This window comes from Sinohyriopsis cumingii, chromosome 8 (genome assembly GCF_028554795.1).
Source record: "Sinohyriopsis cumingii isolate HCF-2022 chromosome 8, ASM2855479v2, whole genome shotgun sequence".
Taxonomy (NCBI): Eukaryota; Metazoa; Mollusca; class Bivalvia; order Unionida; family Unionidae; genus Sinohyriopsis; species Sinohyriopsis cumingii.
The window spans coordinates 32,393,739-32,420,003 of record NC_142968.1 but is presented as its reverse complement, the minus strand read 5'-3'; the positions used below and the strand labels follow the sequence as shown (position 1 = coordinate 32,420,003).

Genomic DNA, 26,265 nt, shown 5'->3' with positions numbered 1-26,265 from the left:
ATTTACATGATCCTCGGACACGATATCGTATCGGACTTGACCAAATATTCGGTTAGTTGTAAATAATTTTCATTGTAAATAACTACTTAGCAGCAGAGGGGGCGATGACATCGACGCGGTCGTCGATGTGCTTACCGGACGCTGACGACGCTGGGATCGGCGCGCAGAAGGTATTAATTAAACCAAATGACGTCCGGACGATCCCCTCGACGACGACGTCGTTTTTTTTTTACCAGGCGCTGACGACACTAGATCGTTGAGTGCAGAAAGTAATAATTAAGCCAAATGACGATTGGACAAAATGTCGGATTCGCCCCCTCTGCTGCTACTTTAAACGCTCCGGACAAACGGACGTTTCTACACTCAGACAACACTGGACACCCCGGATGTTTCTACCCTCAGACAACACCGGACACCCTGGATATTCCTACCCTCAGACAACACCGGACACCCCGGATATTCCTACCCTCAGACAACACCGGACACCCCGGATATTCCTACCCTCAGACAGCAGAAAATATACCCGATACAGTGTACTAAACTTGATACAGACATAATAACGTAAGGATGTCATACATGGTAAGTTATAAAGATTATATTATTATGGCGATTACAAAATGACAGGTTCGATAAGTCTGTAGTAAACAATTCTTTAAAAATAAATGAAGCTTTACATTACCAATATAAATCCTGTACTACGTTGCAACAAGAATAAAAAAAATGCACGCATTATGCTGTATAAAGAAAACAATATAACAAACATGCAAGGTAAATATGGTAATACACTAGTTATCACTTAAGACCGAAAAATTACCTACCCCTACAGCTGGAGTTGTGCGAATCCTTTAAGCAGGCCGCTTGCTGACAAAACCATTAGCATTGTAAAGACCCTTTACATACAGTAAAGTATTTATACGTTTAGACTTTTCGTTTTGCCGTATCGAAAGCACCTTGCACGTGTGGCATAGGACGAATCGTACTCACGATTTCGAAATACAATAGACCATATATATAATCACCCTTGGGTATCATTGTACAGCGAAAAAAACGAAACCAGAGTACATGTATTTAATGAACAACATTTACACCATTCTGTGACAATACCTCCCCCCTAAAAAAAAGTGGTATCACTTTTAGAACAATCACGGAATGTGAACAATGAATCATTATTAAAGCTTCCAATTTTCAGACCGAACAAAATGATCTGCTAATTACACCCTACTTAAAAAATCAGCTCCCACATTTTCTGACCCTCGAATTGCCTCGATCCAGAAACTGTATGGTTGCAAAGACAGCGCCCAATGCATCAATCTCGCATTGGTGACCTTCACTTTATTCAAGTATAAAAGCGGCTGATGGTCCGTTTGCAAGGTAAACTCCCTCCCAAAAAGATACGTATGGAATTTTCCTATTCCCCATACTAAACCTAAGCACTCGTTTTCAATCACGGAGTACTTTTTCTCTCTAGGGAGCAATTTCCTACTTGCAAAAGCAATGGGCAATTTCATCCCCCCTTGCTCCTGTAGCAAAACAGCCCCAAGACCCGTATCAGACGCATCAGTCCTCAGTACAAAAGGTTTATCTATTTCCGGCAACTTTAAAATTGGTGCACTTACCAGTTTGTGTTTTAGAGCGTTAAATGCTTTCTCCTGGCATACACCCCATGCAACTTTATTCGGTTGCCCCTTCCTAGTCAAATCCGTTAATGGGCTGGCAATAGCCGAAAAGTTGGGGACGAATTTCCTGTAAAACCCGATTAGACCTAGGAAAGATCTTACTTGTTTTTTTGTCTCTGGTCTAGGGGCATCCCTGATTGCTCCTATTTTATCTGGATGAGGTTGCAACCGGCCTAGTCCACTTACCAGATGTCCCAAACATTCCAGACTGGAATACCCTATGCTACATTTAGTAGGCCTAACCGAAAGATTTGCAATGTGAAGTCTATCAAACAGATCCCATATTACCTTAACATGTTCATCCTATGTATGCGTGTAAACAAAGATGTCAGCTACAAAGCTGTCGACGTTTTCCATTCCGTTTAACAGTTTGCGCATGAGAAGAACACACGACGCACCAGCATTGACTAAACCTAAAGGCATAACTTTAAATTGAAAAAGTCCTCTGGGAGTCGCGAATGCCGTTAACTCGCGGGCATTATCAGCGATGGGTATCTGTTAATATCCCTTACTTAGATCTAATTTGGAAATGTATTTATGACCTGCCAATTTTGAAAATACACTTTCCATATCTGGCATTGGTTCTGCGTCAGATATGGTGATCTTGTTTAATTGCTGAAAGTCGATGCAAAACCGGTTGGTCCCGTCTTTCTTTCTGACTAACACCACAGTGGACGAGTATGGGGAATTTGAAGGTTCGATCACTCCCTGGTCTAACATTTTCATCACTTCTTCGCTGATTGTCTCCTGTGCATTAAAGGGTATCGGATATCCTTTAATCCTGATAGGCTCAGTGGTATTCAATTTGATCTCATGTCGAATTAGACCCGTGAACACATCTGAGTATTTGGACAAAACCTCCATAATCTGTGTATGTTGACCCTCCGATAAATCAGGGCATACATTTATCTGGTCAATACTTTCTTTACCAACGTCCATGGGGTATTCAAGGGGCATTTCAGTGCTGGAGACGAATTCCGCTTCGTCACCAGACCTATCCTCTATCATTGCTACGCATACTACATTCAAAATCCCTTTATCAATCGTTTGTACAGGTCTCGCTACATAGAGTTTAAGCATATTGGCATGAAATGTCTTGGACTTCCCCTCCACATCAATGATATAATCCATTTTGCCTTTCACCTGTCTGACTTCATATGGCCCTTTCCATTGGACTAGCAGCTTGTTGTTATTCGTTGGGAGAAGTACCAACACTTGATCGCCTACATCAAACTTTTTACTCCGAGTTCCTCGGTTGTAGTACTTGGCATACCTTCGACTAGATTTCGCGAGTTTGTCTTGCACCATTCGACAAGTACTTTCTAATCTTTCGCCCAAATCAACCACGTAATGGTATGTGGTCTTAACTTCTTCGTCCGCGACCTCGTCTGACCACAGTTCGCGAAGTATGTGCATAGGACCACGAACTGTCCTACCGTACAATAGTTCAAACGGGGAGAAACCCAAGCTTTCCTGAGGAACCTCACGATATGCGAACAGAAGGGCGTTCAGATATCTATCCCAATCCTTCAGTCTTTCCGCACACATCCTCCGCAACATTTGCTTCAATGTCCCATTGAATTTCTCAACCAATCCATTGCACATAGGATGGTAAGGTGTTGTGCGTAACTGTTTAAGGGACAACAACCTACTAATTTCTGCCATGAGATTTGAGGTGAATTGCGCTCCACAATCCGTAAGAACCTCTTCGGGTACTCCAACCCTGCTGAACATGTCTACGAGCGCTTCGGCTACACATTCGGTTTCAATTGATGGCAAAGCTATGGCTTCAGGATATCTGGTAGCGTAATCTACCAGTGTCAAGATGTATCGGTTTTTCCGATCTGTATGTGGAAATATTGGTCCTACAATGTCGATGGCTACTCTTTTGAACGGAGTATCTATCAAGGGCATCTGACCTAACGGTACTCTAGTTACCCTGCCCTTAGAGATCATCTTCTGGCAAACGTCGCACGAGCGACAAAACCGTGCTACGTCGCTATTGGCGCCAGGCCAATAGAATTCTCTTAATACCCTATCTGTTGTTTTCTTTACGCCTAAATGACCTGCCATACTCGACTCGTGCGCGACCTTTAGTACATGTGACCTGAATTTCTGGGGAACCACTAGTTACAAGAACTTCCTATCTGATGTAGAGTATTCCTGGTACATTAAACCCTTTTGAGTAAGGAATTTAGAGGAATCCCCGTTCTTACATTTTCTCACGGTACCCATTAATGCTTTCTCAGAGGTTGCACGTAAAGACGCGTCACGTTTTTGCTCATTTTGAAATTCTTCGCGGGATATATTAGTAATGGCTTCCGGTACTTTTAACTTACGCAAAGGTTTATTTTCCTCCTTTACCTGAGCCCTAGTTTGCACTGCTTGGATGATAGTGAATCTGAAATCTGCTATGGTTGGGAGTCTAGAACCCGGTACATTGCCAATCGTAAGTTCATAGATCGGGTTGTCTATGCATAAAGCTTCCACAGTCCCGGTCAAAAAAGGTGTATCTATCATTATCCTTGCAACTGGAACGTGGTCAATTGTCTGGTCAAGCAACATGCAAGGTGATTTAAACCCAAGCAATTGATCATCGCGGACTAGGCTCCGTTTCACAACTACATTAGTGCATCCCATGTCTTGTAGAACGGTGACTTCTTGTCCGTTGACAGTGCCGTTTGCGGTTGGCACCTGTGCCTCTGGAAAAATACACGTGCCGATTGATTGGATCACATCGCGCCTGGTCTCTGAATGCACCACTGGTTCACGCACCGCTTCCCGCTTAGCTTGCTGGGAAACATTGAGTTTTCCATTTACCGATCTTCTGCCTCTAATGGCTACCGCGACTTTCTGGACTGGTCCCTTCCGCTTAGGACAATAGTGGGAGATATGACCCACTTCCTTGCAAATGAAACATTGCGTGTCACTCCACTTCCTCTGGTTACTCCTACCAGATTTATCAGGTTCCCAGGGTTTTCCGTCTTTGACCTGATTCCCACCTTTGACATCTCGCGTGATGACATTCTGTGAACCTCCCCGTGCTTCAACGAACAGATCCGCCTGTGTGGCCATTTCATGTATATTTGTGAAGGACCTTTCCTTCAAGAATAAATATAACTCCTTGCCACAAGTTGTTAACAATTGGTCATGAAGCAAGAAATCGATAAGACCCTCAAATGTCTTGACGACTTTACCACATTCCACCCATCGCTGCAAGTAATTGCAAGTCCTACTGATGAACTGGGTGAATGTTTCGCCTCTCTCGGGTTTGCTATACTTAAACTTCTTGCGAAACCCTTGCTCGGTTAGTTCATATTTCTTGAGAAGTGCCTCTTTCAGCACGAGGTAATTGAGCGAATCGGCCGTGAATAAACGCGAATACACGTCTAACGCTTTACCTTTCAATAACGCGCTAAGATGGAGCGGCCAATCGTCTTTCTTCCAATTTTGTACCGTAGCATACCTCTCAAACCTATTTAGATAACTATCCATATTATCTTTATCGTCTTCAAATGGGGGCAATTTTGGACCTCTCAGTTTAACATCATGTTCCCCCTCCTTTTTAGCTTGCAATAGCTCAGAATTTCTTAGATATTCCCTCTGACGATTTCTATCTTCCATCTCCAAAGTTTCTAACCTTACCAGTTTTTCCCTTTCTAACTTCTCCCTCTCTGCTTCCCTTTCCCATTCTATCCTTTCCCTCTCAGCCTGTTTCTCTAGTTCAATCTTACCCTTCTCTAATTCTATCATTACCTTCTTGGTTTCCCTTTTTTTCCTTTCTATTTCCTTTTCTAATTCCCTATCCTTTAATCTTTGGTCCCTCTCCCGGGCTTGTTCTTCATGAACAAAATTTCTAAGGGACTCCCCCTCATAACCAAACTGTTTCCCCAGTTCTACCAGTTCTTTCATAGAAGACATTTCAAAAGTTTGGTGGTGACCAATCTTAAAGTGCAGTTTTAAACAAAACACGTAATTACCACAAACCGTATTTTCTTTCTCGAAATGCAATACAATTATTAAATAAATACAAAAAATAAAGTAATATTAGGTATCTACCTAACCTCGGTGCTTTGTCAAGCGCATCTGAAACACACAAAAAGCATACAAATATAATAAAACAATTTCAGTGCTCTGTTATATCCGAAATGATCCCACTTCTGACACCATTTGTAACAAGATAACCGAGTGGGATATTTCGGATTGACAACAGAACACGTTTTGATGACACAGATATATATGGTTTAATGTGGTGATTTATATGAGCAGTAGATTATGAAGATGTGTGCGTATTTATAATCCAAATATTGGATTTATTTAACATAAAACATACAGATTCAAAGATGGAAATAAAATATGAATAAATTAGTCCAGTAACACAAAAAAAACACAAAATAAATAATTCACAAATGATTCAATAATGGAAAGATGAATATAGTTCACTCAAATAGTAAACGATGTAAGCTTTTTACTCATAGTAAAAATGTATTCGCTCAGGTAGCGAAATTATGTTGCTAAACACAAGAACGGATATGCCATCTATCTTTCCAGTCCTGAATGATACACTGGGTCTTATTAACCCAAGATTAGCATACAGCTAATAAAATACATGTATGGAGATACACTCCGTTACCCGTGCACCATATCCGCTCCACAGCTCCTACGAATCAATTTCACAACTGCTACAAACTCCAGACCCTCGGAATACTATGATCACTCGGAACATTAGACCCTCCAGACACTCCAAATATTAGACCCTCCGGACACACTGGTCCTTTGACAGCTCTACGGCTGGGTCACCTTAGTCACTCTTGACATTAGACACTCCGGACACTAAACATTAGACACTCCGGCACTTTAAACGCTCCGGACAAACGGACGTTTCTACACTCAGACAAGACCGGACACCCCGGATGTTTCTACCCTCAGACAACACCGGACACCCCGGATATTCCTACCCTCAGACAACACCGGACACCCCGGGTATTCCTACCCTCAGACAACACTGGACACCCCGGATATTCCTACCCTCAGACAACACCGGACACCCCGGATATTCCTACCCTCAGACAGCTGAAAATATACCCGATACAGTGTACTAAACTTGATACAGACATAATAATGTAAGGATGTCATACATGGTAAGTTATAAAGATTATATTATTATGGCGATTACAAAATGGTAAGTTCAATAGTAAACCTAACCCTGCTCGATAAGGCTATAGTAAACAATTCTTTTAAAAAAATGTAGCTTTACATTACCAATATAAATCCTGTACTACGTTGCAACAAGAATAAAAAAAATGCACACATTATGCTGTATAAAGAAAACTATATAACAAACATGCAAAGGTAAATATGGTAATACACTAGTTATCACTTAAGACCGAAAAATTACCTACCCCTACAGCTGGAGTTGTGCGAATCCTTTAAGCAGGCTGCTTGCTGACAAAACCATTAGTATTGTAAAGACCCTTTACATACAGTAAAGTATTTATACGTTTAGACTTTTCGTTTTGCCGTATCGAAAGCACCTTGCACGTGTGGCATAGGACGAATTGTACTCACGATTTTGAAATACAATAGACCATGTATATAATCACCCTTGGGTATCATTGTACAGTGAAAAAAAACGAAACCAGAGTACATGTATTTAATGAACAACATTTACACCATTCCGTGACAATTTAGTTGGTCAGTTTATAAGAAAACTGAACGCTAGAGGACTGGCATTTTGTGACCTCTGCTTTATGGTAATCATGGTTGGAACTGTTTGAAACAGCACCTACAAAAGAAGCTGCATACAGAAAAATTGAAGCTCAGAAGGCATCAGGAAAAAGTGCAGTTAATTACTTTAAGAAGAAAGATTTCTTGCATGAGAGAACAGATGTAGCTCTCTGTCAGAATACGCGCAATGCATGTTGCCAATACAAGCACCAGCTTGAAAGGAAAAAGGCTCTCATTGAGAAGGAAAAGAAACAATTGCACGTTGAGCGAAAAAAGTCAGTCAAAAAAGAAAGGCTAAAGAAATCTTTGCCAAAGCCAGATAAAGAGCTCGACTGGCATATCAACAGTTTGTGTTCATTGGAAAAAAAGACAAGTGAATGTATGGGATTATTTGTATATAGTTGATGTACTTGGGTGTTTATTTTACAGATTTGTTATGAAAAGAGAGAAGTGTAATATATTTGCTGCAAAAATTGAGAAATTATTGTGACTTAATTATGTTGTGAACACTGACATGCACATGAAATAATAAAGCATCAATAGTATTGGAGAACAAATTCATGTGACAATAAATATTGTGAAATTATTCAAGCTGAAAATGTTTGGTAAGTTTGTTAGTTTTTCAGATGCTTATTTTGTTATATGTTATGATCATAAGTTGCACCAGGAACAGCTTTTTATAACTGGATCCTCAGATCGGGGGTGCTGCCCCTCGAGACAATGTTGGGGGAGGACCCCCAAACCTCCCTTTCACATTTTCAGCTTTTTTTGTGGAATACCAAAATCATGTCGGAAGATGTTTAAAACAATGAATTCTGCACTCATAGTTGGTGCAAACATCTTCCTGACCATTCTGTGTACCTATTGATGCACTGTACTGGTTAACACTGACGGCCTTGATCACTTTATTGATTTTCACTGACAGAGCTTAACTTATTGTTGAACACTGAACTCGTAACTGCATTGATGTGCACTGTGTTTGTTTTCTCTCCATTGTTCATAAGACACTGTCTAAATATCATGCGTTATGCATTACTGTGTATGTTTAAATATAAAGCATAGGAAATTTCACCATTGTACTCAACCTGATTAGCATACAATATTTAAATGTGTTCATGTAAAATGACTTCCATACTTTTTGTGCAAGAGCAGATCCATTCATCATGAGATTATGGTATAATACAGTATATTTCCATTTCTTGCTTAGAGGGAACAAGAACAATTGGAAAAAGAGAGGCAGGAGAGGTTGTTAGAGGAACAAAGATTACTGGAGAGAGAGAAACAGCTTCTCATAGAAAAGGAAAAACAAGCTGCCCTTGAAGAACAGAAGAGATTAGCTGCAAAGAAGGAGATTGAGGAAAAGAAAAGGCTAGAGCATGAAAGGCTGGAGAAGGAAAGACTGGAAAAAGAGAGAGTACAGAGGGAGAAAGAAGAAATGGAAAAAGCAGAAAAAGCCCAAGCAGAAAAGGCACAAAGACAGGCAGAGGAGAAAATCAAACTGTTGAAAGGTAACAATAAAGGCAGTCTCAGATTTAATGGAAACTCATTGGCTTGGAAGATTTGTTGTTGTTGTTGTTGTAGGGTTTTAAAATGGTGGAGGATGAACCTGGATAACCCCGGAAAGAACCACCGACCCACGAGAAGCTACTGGCAAGCTTTCTCACATACCCACATTAGCCGAATCCGAGACTCAAACCAACGCAGACAGAGGTGAGATGGCAGTGATCCGTAACAGAGAGCGCTTTAGACCACTCGGCCACTCGGGGCCCCAGCTTGGAAGATTAATAAACTACCAAATATTAAAGGATTAGAAAGAGATTATATACACTATGGACTCTGTTTTAGGCAGTTCTCTAAAATATAGTATCCAGTGTAATGCTGTATATACATTACTCCTACAATTTCTGTGCCAAGTTACATGAGAAAAAATGAGTAAGAAGCTTCTGTTTATTTATAAACAGTAAACCTTCACTGGCGTGTTCTGTTTCCTTCATCACATAACCTTTGAGCATTTATGTGTGCACTATGTGTGTACTATGTGTGCACTATGTGTGTACCATGTGTGCACTATGTGTGTACTATGTGTGCACTTTGTGTGTACAGCATATGAATGGCTTATTCAAACATATCAGTAGATTAATTTATCAGTAGCCATGAAAGCTATTACCCAGGCATGCTTAGTAGAAATATCTCTGTATTGTATCAATATGATTCACAATATACAGCCTATGATACAATATCTTACTGAACCACATCTCAACTTAATGGTCTTTTCATATTTAGAAGGTTTCTTAGTGGTAAGATGGTGCCATTTTATGGGTTGGCATACTGGTTGTATGTCTAGGATACAGATTACAGTCCAATAGCCTTTTCATCTATTTATATGCCATTCTCATCTTTGACAAGATAAAATAAATACTTCCAAACAGACTACCTGTCAGGTGTCAGTGACTTTTACTTAACCTTTTAGGCCATTTTTTTGTGCTCTGTTTGATTAGGTGCACGACTTGGGATACCACCCACCCACCCCAAAAATATGCTTCTGGTTGGCTGACCATCCGTTTCTCATTGCCAACCCTAGCACTTTCCTTACCAACTAACAAGGTGACTGTAACTCATGCTATTTGGAATCTGCCCCATTGGCAATTCTATGCTAATTTTTCTTTGATCCTGTTGCCATGTTCAGTCACTGATTACATACCTCAGCACAAAAGGAGATAATCCAAAATTGCTTACCATTTTCAGTTTACGTTCTTTACATTTTATTTACTAGCCACTTTTATACAAAGTTTCGTTGCTTTGCATTTACAGTATATATTGAGTTTGGATGCCATACTTCTGGTGTGGCATGAAGTGAACAAGCTACAGTTCCGATTAGTGGTTGTTGTTTTACTCTGGACTGCAACAAACAATAGCCACCAGTCAGAATTGAATGTAACATATCTCAAGATGTGAAGCAACAGTGACACGTCTTGTAAAAGTGTTTATTACATGATTAGTAGAATACTTAGATCACACATGAGGAACAAACCTGAATGACATCTTCATGGTGATATATGTTTTTAATGGCTGAGCATGATAAAATAATTGGCATGCAATTGGGAGGGGGACAGATTTCAAACCATGTGAGTGAGTCTCCTTGTGTTTGCTAAATTTGTATATGTTGAGTTGGTGTTTTCAGTAGCTTTTCTTTGTAGTTGACAAATAAATTCATGTGCTTGCTATGGCTGTCGCTGATGAATTTTCAGTTTGAAGAATAAAAAGGCCAATGACTAACAATTATTCATGACTGCCGAACATTTTCAGGAGAAACACCGACATCAAAGACAATACCATCTCCAAACCTTCCTCCTGGCTGGGAAAAAAGATTGGATCCAAACACAAGAAGATACTTCTATCTCAATCACAATTCAGGCACGACTCAGTGGGAACCACCATTTGTCACGCCAGGACAAGGTAATAGTAACATAGCTTCAAAAATTAGTTATTGGAAAAAATCAAAGCATAGTTTATGGCAGATGTTTTTTTAAAATACACACACACTCACATGTGTATATATATATATATATATATATATATATATATATATATATATATATATATATATATATATATATATAATCGACGAGAAATTCAATGGGACCATTTTAAGGATTGTCACAGTTGCCACAGCAAAAAAATATGCTTTCTGTTTTATTATCCAGATGACTTGCACAGTATAGACAATTTTATCGACTCAAATCTCATGCATGCTGAGATACTCTAAGTTCTTAGTGTCAAAGAGACCACAATCATACCCACTCTTGTATTTAAAATATAGCACTGTTTCTTCCTGCTTCTCTTATGGTTGAAAAATAAGTGTATATTTTTTGTAAAGTGCTTGATATGTTCCTAGAAAGGGTTTTTTAAGTTGCTAATTCTACAGTTTATGGTTCATTATTATCTCGTGATATTGTCAACACGAGGTTTCATAAACTTTGTTGATATATATATATATATATATATATATATATATATATATATATATATATATATATATATATATAATTGTCTGTTTCATTTCTGTGATTACTTAGTTTTCTTCCAGTGTTTTCAAACCTAATTGTTTTAGCAAACTTTAAGAATCTGATGATAAAATTGCTATTGGTATGTGTAACCGGCCAAGAAGTTTGGAATCAATCACTTAAAAATCCTTTTCTTCGCTGTGTGTATTTGACTTAACATTTCCAACTCTCTCTCCACATAGCTCATGTCCAAATGTGTCAATTCTGACATATAAGCAAGCTCATGACTTTGTGTCATTTTCATTAGGATTTTCATTAGGAAAGAAGAAGACGTTTTTGTGCATTCCTGTATTTTTAACTGGTGTCATATTGAAATACACAGTGTTTGATGAAACAGATAATAATGACAGTGGGTTTAAATTAAAAGCATTTCAGCGAAATGAGCATTATTTGCTTTGTGTGTGCAGATACAAGAAATGCTCATCATGAAATAGAAAAAGACATATTGTAAAATTAAAAAATTCTGACTTGACTATTTTATTTGCCTTGGACACAGTTTGTTCATGACTTAGGTGGATTTTCCTTTATGAAGGCCAGTGTTAGGTGAAAGTTAGTCAACAATAGCATGTGTTTATGCCTGTAATAGGACAAATTTGGCTATGTTAGGAAATGCACTCAAACTCACTTAACACATTTTTCTATTTTATATAGATGAAAAATAACTAGGTAATGCATAAAAAAAAAAATTGACAATTTTTTGTCAAATGATTTCGCATCAAGGCAACACACATGGGATTTTAAAATGTTTATTGAAAAAAATCAAAATAGACTGATCTGCCATTGCATAATGCTGGCAGAGGAAGGTCTGTTTTGTTTGTTCTGTTGATCACTCCTAATAAACTGTATAGACCCAGATCTGCTAGCACATTATCAGTTTATGCAGCTTTCAGTAGAACTTGACTTCTAAGTGAGTATAAGCGGTTTATATGTAGTATATGTAGTATGCCAAAGATCATTAGAATTTATTCTGCTGGTCTTATAAATTTTGTTTCTAAGGGGCATGCGTGTGAAATTGTTTATGTTACGATTACTATATATACTTGCTTAACAGTCAAGTCCAGCTGCAAACTGCAGATTTGCCATCACAGGATGCACTGCAGATCCGAGTCTGTGCAATTTGTGGAGCAATCAGTAGAACATAGACCCTGATCTGTTGGCACAGTATACGGTGGCAGATCAGATTTTATGTTGTTTGCAGTTCAGCTTGAGTTATATTTTGGTATTTACATTATTAGGAATATTTTAACATTAACATGGCTTACTGCTGGCAACTGCATCACTGAAAGCAAATGTTAAAATTATGCATTACTCTTGTTTGTAAACTTTGTTCTTGTATATAAATAACCAGAATAATAGCGGTTTTAATTATATACTTGATGTAGATGTATTTTTCTGATTGTACACTTGATATATACATTGTAGGTCAGATCAGCTCTAACACATTCACTACTAGGCTGAAGGATGAGCCATCCGACCTAAGTCGATATGGGGGAGGTCTCAAGAGATCTAGTTCCTCCCCCAACATTGCTAAGTTGGTGGAGGAAGAAGTAATCGAGAAAAAGGTTCCCCTTCCTTCCGTGGATCGCTCCAAGAAACCAGAAATCAGGTATGTAATTTTTGTTAGTTACTTAAGTTAAATAATTTTTATTAGTTACTTAAGTATATAATAGAGTTTGATTACATTTCTAAATGACATGCATATTATATAGTGAATACCTATAGTTTTACCATATACAGTTACTTGCCACAGTTTCCACTTTTCAGAATCCCATGATTTATGTAGTAAATCTTTTCTTTTTCATAGTCATTTACATTACAACCTATTTGATATAAAGTTTAAAGCACATTTTTTAGGATAAATAGAAGTGAATAATTTAAGTTGGGGACAAGGCAAACTTCAGAAAAGATCTAAATAAAAAAATTATATGGATCCTCATATCGTTAATTTTACCAAAATCTGCATTTTGTTTGTATTTCATTATTGTTTCAGCTTTTCTCCATTTTTGGGGTACCTTTTTATTCTGTTTGCATTCCATCCAGCTAGTATCTCATCATATTTTATTTATTTGTCTCAGATTGTATTCTGATTTCTATAGCTGCCATTCACTCGTTTGTATCATTTTCCTTCATTTGTAGTTTATCAAAGTCAGGATTTCCATTTTTGAAAGTATTAAACAGAAAAAATTATTGCTTTGAGATCTTTTTAATGTTAAAAGTATATTTTTATTTAATCAAATATGAAATAGAAAAAAATTGAGAAGGTAGCATTAAATTTATGTTAAATATATAAGTGCGTGTAGAATGGATGTAAAAAATATAGTTGAGCATTTTCAGCAGATCTTATTTCCTCTTTTGTTTCATTTAGATACAGTACTTGTTTATATGCAGTTACCAATGATAATGTCATTACATCAGTGGTGGTTATTTTAAAAATATGATGGCTTGTTAGTAGTGAAAACTATGCCATAGTAAAGACTCGGGTCCTGGATTAACAAGTATATTCTGCAATGGAAGTTTTAACCTCTAGTATGTGTAAATAGATTTTCAAAATCTGTTCATGAAATATATTCATATTTCATTTCATTCTTTTGTTTGGCATTCATTGTTCTGTGTTCAGCATTATGAATTCTCCATTTTCTTCCCCTTCTTTTATTGTTTCATTTGCATATCATTTCCATCCAATTTCAGTTCACTGGTAAAATTGCGTATTTTAGGATCCGTATGCCTGTTTGCATAGCATTTTTATTGAAAAATTCATAAGCATCATAGTTCGCTGAAGTTGCAGTTAAGGACAGCAAACAAGTATCATTGATCTTAGACCCTGTCTAATTATTAAACCTAATTACTATGCTAGCATGTACATCCTATTCTGTTACATTCATTCTAAGAAATAATAAAACTTTTAAGGTATTATATTAGCAGTGAAACATCCCTAAATCTGGGACAATGACATTTGGGCAGTTAAGTTATTTTTCACAGCCACTTAACTTTTCAGAGTTTGGGCTAAATTGTATCCGTAAGAAAAGTATCACCATTTGCATATCTTTAATTCCATACTGGGTTAATTTCAGACAAGAACCAGTCCGTATTGTACCACCATTTCTGCGAAGAGATCTGAATCCAGTCTATGGAAATGTGGTATGTACAGTCTTTAGGTACTGAAGTGCAATGAACAGTTGAAGAAAAAAAGTATATGTCTGTTATTTTTTAATTCCATTCAAATTTAATTTCCACAATTAGTCTTAAATATATGATATTTGTTGTTGCAGATTTGACACATTTGTGAAATTTTATATAAAGTTCTGCTTTGAAGCCCCATCTGGAAAAAAATGTATAAGAGACAAAATAAAAAATAAACACTCATGTTCAAGAGAAAATATTTACTTTTTGAAACCTATCTCAATACATGGTATATGATTAATGCATGCAGAAGCCCTAAATTGATCATCTGTTATATTAGTTTTCATGTCCTAAACCTTGATTTCATGTTTTATTTGTAATACGCATATTTCAGTCTGGTCTAGCCTTTATGCAAGGGATTGTGCTTTTCATCTTTAGCTGCAACAATGTTACTTCTATGGTACCAATAGAGTATATAAAATAGACTCAAGAAACTTTAGATAAAAAATTGTTATGGTTGATTTTTGACTGAATTGAGTATATCTTGGGTTGATTGCCAACAAAGCATGAAATGATCAGTTTCACTGGCTGACAGAAATGTCTTACTGATTTTGATTAGCTTGTGCACTTATTGAGAGCGCATAATCCATTATCATTGATAATAAATATAAAGAATGAAAGATGAAATCTTCAGCAAAAATACTGCATTTTTGTTCCAAACTAGTATGTAGGAAGGAAAAAGTCTTGACTCGAGTGTCTGAAATAACTTCCTATGGGGAATGGTTACTCAAGAATGATGAATTTTTTAAAGACCCAGTATGGAAGGCTTATAACAAGAGAGTAATTACAGGTCATTGATATATTTGATGATGCATTGAATATTCAATTTTCTAGCCTGATATACTTACAATCGGTCATTGTTGATTCAGACTAAAATGCCTTATGCAAAAATGTCCTTATCAACTAAAATAAATGTGACCTGAACAGTTGACATTGTTATTTTAGCAGACAAGGAAATAGTACAAAATTGTGTTCTATGTAGACTGTGATGACTGATTCAAAACATGTATTGCTTGAAAAGTGATTTATTGCAGAAATTACTAAATCAATGACCTGTGTGTCTGTGATAATATGTCTTTACATTTATTGAATATACACAATACAGTTATAGGTATTTGCTACTCCTGTTTCTTTTCTAATTTGCTTCATATTTTTTAAATTGTAGGGAAAATTGGGACCCACTTTTTCCATAGTTTGAATGAACATTTTGATAGCCAAATGTGTGCTAAGAAGTTTTGTCAGAATGTATTTTATCCATGTGTTTGTTATTCAGAAATTATCAAAAATTGGTTAATTATCTTGAGCTTTAAAAATGTAATCTTCCAGCCTTATACACAAACTATGAATTCACAAGAGGTAAGATTTATATGTATTCATTGTGTTGTTTATTTCTCATCATTACTGAATGAATTTTAAAATTGGATCTCACTTATATCTGAGGATAAGTATAACATTATTTTGAAAAAAGCAGAAATTGTCAATATTGAGCTTGTGGGTGTCCAAAAAAATGTAGTCTTGCAAAACTTTAATCAATAAAATATTCAGTGTCATATTCCCGAAGTAAGATCATTGTAATATTTTGCATGCAATTTTTCTGTTTCTCTAGGGTCGTGGCCTGACAGGTCTGAAAAACTTGGGAAACACATGCTATATGAACTCCACCATCCAGTGCCTAAATAACACATCTCCACTTATCACATACTTTCTTACGGATGATTATCTACATGACTTTAACAGGTATGTACATAATAATTACCTGTTACAGAATACACGTAACAAAGTTGGTGGATCATTAACTTTTGTTGTTACAGTTTAAGGTAATGTTGTTCCCAAGTGTCACATCTTAGAATACAACTTCTGCACCTTAAGAAGATTTTCTTTCCAGATTTGACATCAATTTTCTTTTTTTAATAAAGAACAATACGGATGTAAATTTTGCACTCATGGGAGATAACTCTTATTCTTACATTAGATTGCCTCCATTAACAAACTGTCACAACGAAATGAGGTTTTCTTGTGTGAATCAGTTTTTGTAGCCACTTTAAGAAGCATGAGAGGATAGAAATAAAAAAAAATTCTGTTTATGCATATCTTCAGAGGTTTGAAATGCTCAAAAAGACAAGTCATCTATTTTTTTCTTAAACTACATTAACCAATCATAATTCCTTGGAAATGCAACCGCTACCATGAAGTTGCAGCTTTGGCTGGGAGTGATCTCTCCTTAGGCGTATGGATTGGTGCCAAAGCCCATCTGAACCATAGTTACTAATTCTGTTCATGCTAGGTGACATGCTTTCTTTGGAGACCTTGCAAAACTGAAGTCATCATTTTCTTATACTCAACTATAAATCAAGTGAAGGAATTTTTCATCTCAGAGACATATGCTCCATCAATATTTCACTCTATTTCTTGCTAATTTATATCCAAAGCAAACTTTTACTATTGTAAATTTACAACTTTGGTATTAATTATAGATGTTAGATGCCCTTTTAAGACTACTTGCACTGGTCAATAGTACATGAATTCTGCAGTGTGTATTCAGCTTGTGTACACCACTCCAGGCTTAGTTTAATGCTTCTGTACCTACTTAATAATCAACTTGATCAGTAGCACCAAATCACTTCATACCATTTACAGAACCAAGTCAGCAATATATATCTCCAGTTCCTTCATTCCTATGCCAGTGGCAATATGACATTCTATCAACACCAACTTTTGTGGTTCCATCTATGGAGATGTTTCAGTCCTGGAGGCCCAAAACTAAGTTACGGATAGGGAGGACATGCTTAGCGATCAACTGAAATTTAAATTGTTTCAATCAGGATGAACTTCTTGTATATTTTCCCATCACTGTCTACAATCTTCACAAATACCACCAAAGATTACACAAGAGGCATTGGCACAAACACTCTTCTAGAGACAGTGAATTAAGCTCATTGGTTTCATTGCTCTTGCTGAACCTAATGATACAAGAAATCATCTATTAAAGAAGTCTTTTGCTTGTCACGAGCATAATTATGTCCACCTCCTTCTGTTATGCTAACACTTCTTCCAGAGTTTCAGGATTGATATTTTAACCTCTAAGACACATCAGAAAGGGAGCCAGTCTACAAATGGGGAATCATTTTGGCCCCAGTTTCTTTCCACAATAATCTCCTTCCAGACAAAATATGACACCATTCTCATACCACCCTTGTCAACTACCCAGGCAGGAGGAAGACTTCACTTCTTTTCTATCAAATTGGAAAGAGTTTGCCACGATAATCTTTGGACCCAGTAAGCCATTTCAGAAGACTACCATATCACATTCAACACCACTTCTGAATTGTCCAATGTCCCTTCAGTTACAGATATCACAAAAGTCCCATTCAAGGAAAATGTCCTGCAGTGAGAAAAACAAACAATCATCTTCAGAAAAAGTTAGTAGAGATTGTTGATAACACCGAATCAGCCTTCATTGTATCTTCTAGACAATTTGGATTTGTAACAGGTGAAGGCACTGGCTCTGAGCCCAAAGTGGAATCAAATTGTGTGTTCTGACATGGTTGAATAAGGTACTGTTTGAACCGCTCATGAAAGCATCGTTGGTTTACCTCACATATAAAACCTACTTCCCACTTTTCCTAGCTACAGCAGGCAGGATCAGTGAAATGTGTGCTTTGTCAGTTGACATAAACTAATTACAGTTCTAGTGGGATGTGTCAGTATTACTCATGATGGCCACCTGCTTTCATTGCCGAGAACAGGCTTCCACTCATTGGCAGTCAGTCTTTTGTATTGAAACCTTCTTACTTCCTGAATGCTTCAACCCATAGTCATCTTCAGGATCCATTGAGGGCTTTGAAGTGATATGTAAAAAGAATGAGCCAATTTGGAGTGGGAGATCTCATTGGCTAATTACTTTGGTTAGAAGCAAAGGTTGGTATCTTAGCTAAGGCTCTATTATCCTGGATAAGATGTGGGTATGTGAGAAAGCTTAATAGCTTCTTATGGGTCATTGGTTATTCCCAGAATTTTCCTGGGTTCTTCCTCTGCTGCTTATACTGGCCTCCATGTTTCAACAATCTTGCTGAAAATGGCATTAAACTCAATACAACAGCAACAACTGGATAAGATGGTTTATTCATTCTCCATACAAGTAATTAACCCAACATTAAATGAAGTTGTTAAGCATTTTTACTCTTACAGTTAGGGTATTCCTTGATAAGTATTGCATATTACTGTTCCTTAGCTGATATTATACAGGCTATGGTCAGAGTTAAATTTTTCTAGTTTCCATCTCTGAGATCATCCAAAAAGGCTCACTTAGAATAGGTGGGACCAATAGCAGCAACTCGGTGGGCGTCTTTCCAGGGTCATTTGGCAGCATTTTATTGGTGGCTGGGTTTGCATGAGAAAATCCTTTTTCTTTCTCCCAAAATCTGTCTTGTCATATGGATATATCAAAGATTTAGAAGCTGCCTCACATATATATGGGGAACCAGAGATGGTCTCTCACTGGGATAAGGGGAAATAACTCATTCCACCTCATCTATTCTCCTATGGTGTTATGATTGGTAATATATTTGAAGAAGAAACCAGTTGGATTAAATATGTTTCTTTGATAATACTTACCAAGTCATAAAATGGATACACCCTCTCAGTCTCCCAACAGTTGCATTCTTCTTAGAGAGCATGCATTCATATTTAGTAGTAACTGATGTACCAGTGGGGTTTGGCACAAATCCCTATATCAACGGGAGATCACAGTTTGACTGTAATCTCTGTGGACAGATACATGTTAAATTTCATTGCTTAAAATTTTATTCTGGAAGGTAGGAATATATGAGATGGTGGTTGTACTTTAAGGTATTTATGATCAAGTAAATTTTATCGAGGAAACGTATTTAACTCAGAAAAATGTTTTCCCTGATGTTAACTAAGATGGAGATATTTATGTTGATTCACTATTATAGTTTTAGGTTTTCAGTCAGACAAATAGTAATATTTTTTTTATATCACAATTACAAAAATGTGAAATTGTATGCCCTTCAAAAATGAATAAAAAACTACTTGAATTAAAGAGTCAGTCATTACTTACCTAGCCAAAAGGCCAAGTGAGCTTATGGTACAGGCATGTGTCTGTCATTTGACGGAAAGCATCCTGGCAGAAAGACATTCAAATTTTACAGATAATGCTAATCCATCATCCTATACAGCCACCATTATTTCAGAAAAACCTTCAAATTCGCTTATCAAAAATTGCTCAACAGAATTTGACCAAATTTTATAAAAGGCACCCTTGCATGAAAGCGCTACAGTTTTTACAAATGATGCCAATGTGCATTTCAGTATGGTTTCTGCTGTAATAAAAAGACAAGTTTTTAAAGAACTTTATTTCAAAAAATACTTTACGGGTTCCACCAAATTTGATGAGTCCTGGCATACAGGCATTTCATTATCATACAAAACACATCAGATATGGATGAAATACAAACAGATTAAGAAACCAAGAAATGATTGTTTTCATAATATATGCATTCAAAAGAATTAGAAGAAATTTCTACTGAAAGCATCTTGCTAACTCAAATTTCTTGCCTAAGTTCTTGAAGATTTCCGTTTGGCTGTTAGGCAGATATCTACCAGTACTATGATCTCAGGCTCATTTAGGTCTGTTGTATTATTTTAGAGACCAACATTTTAGTTTCAGCTCTCTTCATACTCAAGGTAGTATTTACCTGTCTTTAGTCAGGTAAGGCAGATGTATGACATATAGGTATGAAATATATTTTTGTCTTGCCTGAGATTGTTTTGATATAGTTATGGCAGCAGCAGCAGCATCCACAATATCCATCTTTTAAAAAAGTTTTCAGAAGTTATACATTTATGGCTACTGCACATGTGGCAGTATTTAATCAAAACTTTGGCTCCAGTGTTACTAAAAGTCTTACATGTGAACCTTGATAGACCATGTTTCCTCAATCCATGTGTTAGAATACTCATGTTAAACTATTAACTTAAGTTACATATTCAAGGCTTCACTGTTTCATATTACAGGGATGTTGGCAATCAAGTGGAAGTAGTGCTGGACTTCGCTGTGGTGATCAAGGCACTGTGGTCTGGCCAGTACAGGTGTATCACTCCTCGAGATTTCAAGGTTTGTATTTGTCCAAAATCTCAAATAAAAGTTTTATTCAGTATATTAGCTTTAGATACCTTTGTCCATCTTTGGTGAGCCTTGGAGTTAGTTCTAGTTTCACTTTATTGCTTGGCAACATCTTGTTTTGTTTAAGTCAGTAATTTGATGTTGAAACGTGACCATAAGTAGTAGAACTTGTAGGCCAGGCAGGCAAATTAAATAGCATGGTCAGAAACAATGGAAAAGTAATTAAAGCTTCGAAAGCAGGAAAAGTTTTATATATTCAGATTTACACATAAGCTACAGTTATGTGGTTTAAAGTTTTTTAAAAAAACAGAGTCAGAGTACGAGGAAAGAGCTAAGTGTTTGTTGACAAGCAGTTGCCAGGTCAGTTTGAAGTACTCACATGTTTTTCTTGTAGAATTCTCATTCATATTTCAGGAAATTTACAAAACTTTTAGAGCTAGGTTGTAGCAAAGAGTGATTTACAGAGTTAGAAAAAATTTGAATTGAAGCTCTTCGCCACCCATTTCCAGTGTGTATCATGGATTAGTGACTTGTGTTATACATACTGCATTATTTCAGTCTTCTCAAGGAGTTTCTGCAAAATCCAAAGGTGAAAACTTTTCAGGGAGATGAAATTACATGAATTCCTTTTCCTTGCAGGTAAAGTTAATAGTACCAAAGGCATGAACAAAGTACCACAAAAAAAAATGTGAATACAGTGGAATTTGGTTTTGATAGATGAAATATTTTTTTCTCAGTGTCACAGAGATGATTTTCTTTGGAATAGTCACTTTACATTTGTTTACGTATTGTTATTATTATTATTATTATTGGGAATAACTGTTTATTTTATTAGCAATATTATCTTAGAAGTATTTCATGGTTATCATACAAAATTTTTATTTTCTCTTGAGTAGATTATAGTTGGGAAGTACCAGCCAATGTTTGCTGGGTATGAGCAGCAGGATTCACAGGAGTTTCTGACCTTCCTCCTAGATGGCCTTCATGAAGGGCTCAACAAGGTATAAGAACAAAAAACGTCTTTATAGCTGTCAAGTGCACCTCCACATAAGTATGTAGATTTGCAGTCACATAATACACATAATATACCTGCAGAGCAGGGTTGAGTCTGTTTGCAGTTATGATGAGTCCATTTTTGGCTAGTTCATCATGTGTGCTTTTATGATGTAAAACTGGAAGCTGTATTGATATATGGGAAATTTGCATGTGGTATGAGTATAGTTTTTATTTTACTTATTGTGAATTCAGGACAGACTCCCTTGAGTGCAAATTACAGTAGGTAAAGATGAATGCATCATTTAATCCAGCATTACTGTATATTACCAAAAGTCATCAAACAGGCTGCCTTGTAAGCAGATTTACAGGACTGTGTGAAGCAGTCATTGAAATTAAGCAAAAGTAATGTATCTATTACTTGTCCAGAACAAAGTATATTTTAGATTTATCTGATTCTGATGTGAACAGTTTGGGAATACCCAGATTTTATTTTTGTTCATTTTTCAAATACTAGCTAAGATTACATTCATGCACAGCTGACTATCAGTATATGTTTGTTTGATCATATGAGAAAGACTTTGAATTCGTTTTAATCCGTGGGCTATGTCCTTGGGTTCAGAGGCTTCCATCATGCTTCAGTATACCAACAGATGTTTGCACACAGCAAACCATGAATAATTCCTATATTATAAACATATCAATGTACTACTACAGCTGCATTACAGTAGCATGTATTCACACTTTTCTTATTTATTGATTTTTGACACACACCCCACATATGCTTCATCACTCCTTAAAGCTTTTGACCTCCCTTCTTCATGTAAAAGCCTTTCTGATTTTCTTTGGCTTCTGAACCATTTATCAGTATGTTATTAAATAACTGGTATTGAACACCTTACCGGTATTCCAGATTCAAGGTCAGTATAAAACTTCTTTCTTCAGATAATGTTACCTGATCATAATTCTGAAGGTATTATGGTTGTACTCCTAAGATAATACAATCAATTTGATATTATTGAAGAAGGAAGTTTCACAAAGAAAATTGGTTTCTCGAATTCATTGTTTCAGCGAGTATATGTTCTTGTGGGATTTGTGTAAAAATGAGACCAAGTCCTGCACAAAATGAGATTTAATGCATTGGTGCCAAAAACATTCAACAACGTGCATTTTTTTACCTTTAATATAATAATAGATGCATTAATCAATTGTTAAATGTTTAAATATTTCAATGATTCTCTTTATCTCAGTGAATAAAATTCATCAAGTGATCTGTTTCATTTGCACAGATCACTATATTCAGACAATCTGTTTTTCTCATTTGCCTCATCCTGTATATAGCAAACAAACCTTGGGATTGTCTGGAAATAATCATATTCTTAGTATATCCCATAATATTTATTGGTTGAGGGGTTAAAAATTGGCTCAGCATGGGACCAGATTTTAGTAATCACAATGAAGAAATATGAAATAAGTTCAAGTAATATAGTGAGGTAAATTCCCCTCCTGTTTTATTTAAATTTTTAACTAATAATAATGTGTAGTCTCTGATTCTTAAAATATCATGCTTCCAGCATTTATCTTTGGTAAATGCAGCAAAGTATCACTTAGTGGTACATATGGGATGATCGACAACTGATTTCTTTAACCCATTATGATGGTCATGATAAATATTACCACAGATATGATGTCCCTAGTGAACAGGCAGGTAAAATCCTCAAAAACTTGAGTCACCTATCAAACAGAAAATGAAACATTTGACAAAGAAATGGTGGGAAAAAAATATTATGACACTCTGAAGAATCATTTGAAAGCTGAAACTTTGCAAAGACTAGCGAATAGTGCTGGAGGATGGATAAAATTGTGAAGTATGGTGAGAGGTATCAGTGAGGAGAATCCTAAAGTAAAAATGGTTATTTATTTGGTTTTTGTTGTAAATAACACTAAAATAGACATGTAAATCATGTGACATTTAATTACGAGGTTGACCTGTTATGATAACACCAACTTGCCAATTTTTGTCTTCAGTGTGGCCCCATTTTTGTCAAACATGGCTGAAGAGACAGTGGCTCATAAATTGACATCAAGTTCATGCATGTAATTATCTTGCAGGCTAGGGTTGCTGCATTGCAGTCGGCATGAAATTTTGGTTACCTGTAGATTAAAATAAACGTACACTGTATACTGTTCAGTTATCATGTTTTTCACCAAGGACGGTAAACATGAATTACAAACCCCAGGCTGTAAGGGAAAATAAATATAAGTATGGAAATGTAGCATTAGGCATTGGCTCATTATTTGACAGAATTTATTCTTAAATTTTGAAACTAAATCTGACTTCAATTTGGCAGTTTGTTTGTATTTTATATTTAGGTGCACACTGTATGTCAGGCAATATAATATTGCACATAAAGATTTAAACCACCTCAATATCACTAGCTGGAAGTAGTGCTTGAGAGAGGTATATCATGCTGTTCCTAACAAAAGAGTACTGAACTGAAATTAGTTAATTTGACAATAGAATTGATGTTTGCCACCTTTTTATGTCTCAATTTCAAAATTCTTTTCGTTAGGTGAAGAAGCGTCCAAATATTCCTGAATTGAACACTGAAAATTTACCTGATAATGTAGCTGCAGAGCTCTCCTGGAAAAATCACAAACTGATGAATGAATCTATCATAGTGGAGCTGTTTCAGGTAAACTATTTTTTTAAATTTCTGCTCAATGAATAACGGTTAATTTCAAAACAAATTTTGTTTTAATGCAGCATTTTTATGTTTTGCCACATTGGTAGGGTATATTTATTAATTTTGTCCACCCACTTATCCATCGATCAAACCTTGGTCAAGTTTGAATATAGGTTACTTTCACCTTTAAATATATTATGCGATAACATTAACATTAGGAATGTAAAGTCCACTACCTCCTTAATTCAGTGCTTCTGAAGAAATGAAAAATTTTTCATTGTATTTACCATATAAGCAAAGGGAAGTAGACTCTTACCTGTTACATCCCCTTGATCCCCACAATGTTTTAACCATTCACTACATTACTATTAGAATAGTTCTGAAGATCACCTGAAATCCTTTGATTATTTTCATGAATTCAAGCTGACTATCCAGAAATTCAGTATATTAGAGAGTGAAATTTTTATAAATTATTATAGAAGTCCCACCCAGGTTCGATTTTGGTTGGAAGTTAAATTTGAGCTCCCAGTCAGCAATGCCGATGATTAAATGATTGTATATACAAAAAAGAGAAATTCAACGAATAACAATTTAATAACAATTTAGTAGTCAAATGATTAAAATTTCCTTCTGCTTGACCCTGTAATAGCCTAATGCATCACTTGATTAGTAGTGTGAAATAGATTTCCACCTGTCCTTGTATTCTACTCATCTGTGTATTCTTCTCTCTCCCAATTCCTTCAGCTCTTCCTCCAGACTTTCTCCAAATTCCTTCTCCTCCACGACTCCTTTTCCTCCTTCTCTTCGACTCTCTCCACCCACTAGACTTTGGTGCACTCCAACTGCTCTGCTAGTCTCACTTCTGTCTCTTGGAGGCTGACGACTCAACTGAACCAGAAGTTCTGTCCCTTCAGATGTGTCCTGTGAAAACACAATAATGGTACAATATTTTTCCTTAGCCCTGTCATCTCACACTACACCCAGCCTATCATCAGATAACGGCTATTAAATTTCTTCAGTCACGCATTCATTCCCATCGAAATACTCATACGTTCTTGTATGGTAAAACATCATAATAAAAGCACGGTATTAATTACTTCTCATACATACATCAATAAATTGCATCACATCAGTACATATTCCTAATCCCATTTATCCTAAACAATATCACAACAAACGCATTTCTTTACATTACAACTGATACAAAGTACACAAATATTCAAATATCCATGGTCTGATATATCCATATATCCACAGTAACTAATCTTACACACTTCAGCCATTTTCCAAATTCACAATTGAAGCATGTGTAAATTCTAACATAGCACAGGAATAAATGCATTAGTTTACTATGAAGTAACCTAATAGTGATTTAAAAAATTAATTCTGACCACAAGCTAACAATCTACATAATTCTTTCCATAATGCTCAAGCCCATTTCTCAAATATGCATGTAAATGAAACACTACAAAGGTAATTCTACGTACTAAATGATACTAGTAATTAAGTATACGTACTACACATAATTACAATTACAATGCCGTAATATTCTGCAAATATCGAGCAAATAACGTACTGACCTTTTTGAAGCTTTGTCTTTCCTTAGAATTTGTTTCTAAGTTTTACCTCCAAATTACAAGTAATCCTATTTGCCCAGCAATCTTCCCAGGAGAACTACTGACCTTTTGCTTGCGCATTATAATTCGGATTAAAATTGTAATCTTACCCTCTATCTCAATTCCCATTGGATATCACTGTGAACTGATCCAATCAAACTTAGCGGACAGTGTCCT

The 26,265-nt window shown here is 36.3% G+C and overlaps 1 protein-coding gene and 1 pseudogene across 1 annotated transcript in view; one reads left to right on the top strand and one right to left on the bottom strand.

Moving 5' to 3' along the window:
- The window catches only part of LOC149793244 (ubiquitin carboxyl-terminal hydrolase 8-like), a 116,930-nt gene that overhangs the window by 66,692 nt on the left and 23,973 nt on the right, over positions 1 to 26,265 (top strand). The window contains exons 12-19 of the mRNA XM_089967207.1: positions 8,611 to 8,911; positions 10,710 to 10,859; positions 12,890 to 13,073; positions 14,539 to 14,605; positions 16,254 to 16,384; positions 20,684 to 20,783; positions 21,689 to 21,793; positions 24,359 to 24,481. Of these exons, the coding sequence (XP_089823333.1) occupies positions 8,611 to 8,911; positions 10,710 to 10,859; positions 12,890 to 13,073; positions 14,539 to 14,605; positions 16,254 to 16,384; positions 20,684 to 20,783; positions 21,689 to 21,793; positions 24,359 to 24,481 (1,161 nt within the window). The remainder of the gene's footprint in view (positions 1 to 8,610; positions 8,912 to 10,709; positions 10,860 to 12,889; positions 13,074 to 14,538; positions 14,606 to 16,253; positions 16,385 to 20,683; positions 20,784 to 21,688; positions 21,794 to 24,358; positions 24,482 to 26,265) is intronic.
- LOC149793245 (uncharacterized) lies at positions 1,212 to 4,751 on the bottom strand (annotated as a pseudogene).